Source organism: Octodon degus, unplaced genomic scaffold, assembly GCF_000260255.1.
Source record: "Octodon degus isolate 3935 unplaced genomic scaffold, OctDeg1.0 scaffold00274, whole genome shotgun sequence".
NCBI classification, from domain to species: domain Eukaryota; kingdom Metazoa; phylum Chordata; class Mammalia; order Rodentia; family Octodontidae; genus Octodon; species Octodon degus.
This window is the reverse complement of record NW_004524850.1, coordinates 1321482-1322844: the sequence shown is the minus strand read 5'-3', so window position 1 is coordinate 1322844 and position 1363 is coordinate 1321482. Positions and strand designations below refer to the sequence as shown.

At 58.5% G+C, this 1363-nt stretch overlaps 1 protein-coding gene across 1 annotated transcript in view; it reads right to left on the bottom strand.

Annotated features, from left to right (window-relative positions):
- Positions 1-3: 3 nt before the first annotated feature.
- Positions 4-1363, bottom strand: part of Csf2ra (colony stimulating factor 2 receptor alpha subunit) — a gene marked incomplete at its 3' end in the record, with an annotated part of 11327 nt that continues 9967 nt past the window's right edge. The window contains exons 9-10 of the mRNA XM_023706889.1: positions 1012-1108; positions 4-70 (exon numbers count right to left, since the gene is read on the bottom strand). Coding sequence (XP_023562657.1) covers positions 4-70; positions 1012-1108 — 164 coding nt within the window. The remainder of the gene's footprint in view (positions 71-1011; positions 1109-1363) is intronic.

The following is a 1363-nucleotide window of genomic DNA, read 5'->3' as shown; positions in this document are numbered from 1 at the left end:
TCCGTCCAGCTCACTCAGCTTGTCCTTGACCCGCGGGACACGGGGGCACAGACCGCGGACCCCGAGGAACCTGGGGGGGAACCGGAGCTGCAGAGCGCTGGGGAGCTGTGCCGGGCCCTCGCCTGGGCCACCGCACCGCCTGTGTCCCGACCACGCCGATCAACAGTGCCTCCCAGGCCCTCTGTGCCCTGGGAACAGCCTCCTAGCTCCGAGGAGACCCCTTGCCCGCCCCCTTGCCCGTCACAGGAAACGGACAGTGCTCTACTTTCCGGGTCTGCTGAGCACCATTTTGCATGCTGGCTTCAATTCCTCTGCAAATGGCCGGGCTTGTCCTTTACTGTGCCTGCATAGTATTCCACGGTGTATTTGGGAGCTACCTTTTCTTAACCAGACAGCGTCTGTTGTAAATAGCACAACCTCGGCCCTTTTCATGGCTGCGTAGTATTAACCCACGTATACATGTACATATGCATGTTCATCTTGCAGAACGCTCTCAGCTCAAGTTATTCACAGCACAAGACTTGACCATACAACCGCAGCCGCTTTTCCTTATCTGGTCATTTGCTACACACAGCCTAAGTTCACCTTTCGCATGCCCACGTAATATTCCATTCTGTACCAGAGCCATTTTCCTTACCCATTTTCTGTGGCGAATGACATGGTCTGATCCTCCTCCGTGGTTCCGTCGTGTTCCATTAACAAATGGCCGTCTACGTATCACACTGCTCACCCAGCCTTCTGTTCTAAACGGCTCTACCCTTTTTCATGGCTGTGTACTATCTCAGTCCACATGGACCACACTCTCTTAATCCACTCATTTGCTGACGGGCAGTGACCAGCACTGGTTCAGACCCCTTTGACGCGGGGTTCGCGTTCCCCTTGTGGGCTGTCCTTAGCTCCTGGGGTCACACCTGAGTATGGGAGAGCTGAACCTATGCCAGCTCATTCCCTGTGCCCTGAGGGTCCCACCCTGATTTTGGGGTGCAGGGCAGAGGCTCCTCTTGGGGTTACCTTTTAAACAGGAAGCCGAGGACCAGGGCGCACACCAGGGTGCTCAGGACCACGGGGACGTACAGGCTCAGGGCGCGGGAGTCCTGGGCATCAGAGCCTGCGGGGGAGAAGCAGGGCTGGGGCCAGGGCCAGGGCAGGGTGGCGCAGAGGGGCTCCTCGCAGCCCAGGCCCACGAGGCCAAGGGACACGGTGGTCACAACAAGTCCCACAAGTGTGATCCACAACCGATTTAAGCCCAGGTGCAGGCGCACGCCTGTCGCCCCAGCACTTGGAGGCTGAGGCAGGAGGACCCCAAGTTCCAGCCCAGCCGGGTTCCCTGGTGAGTGAAATCTCAACGAGGGCCCCGGACAGC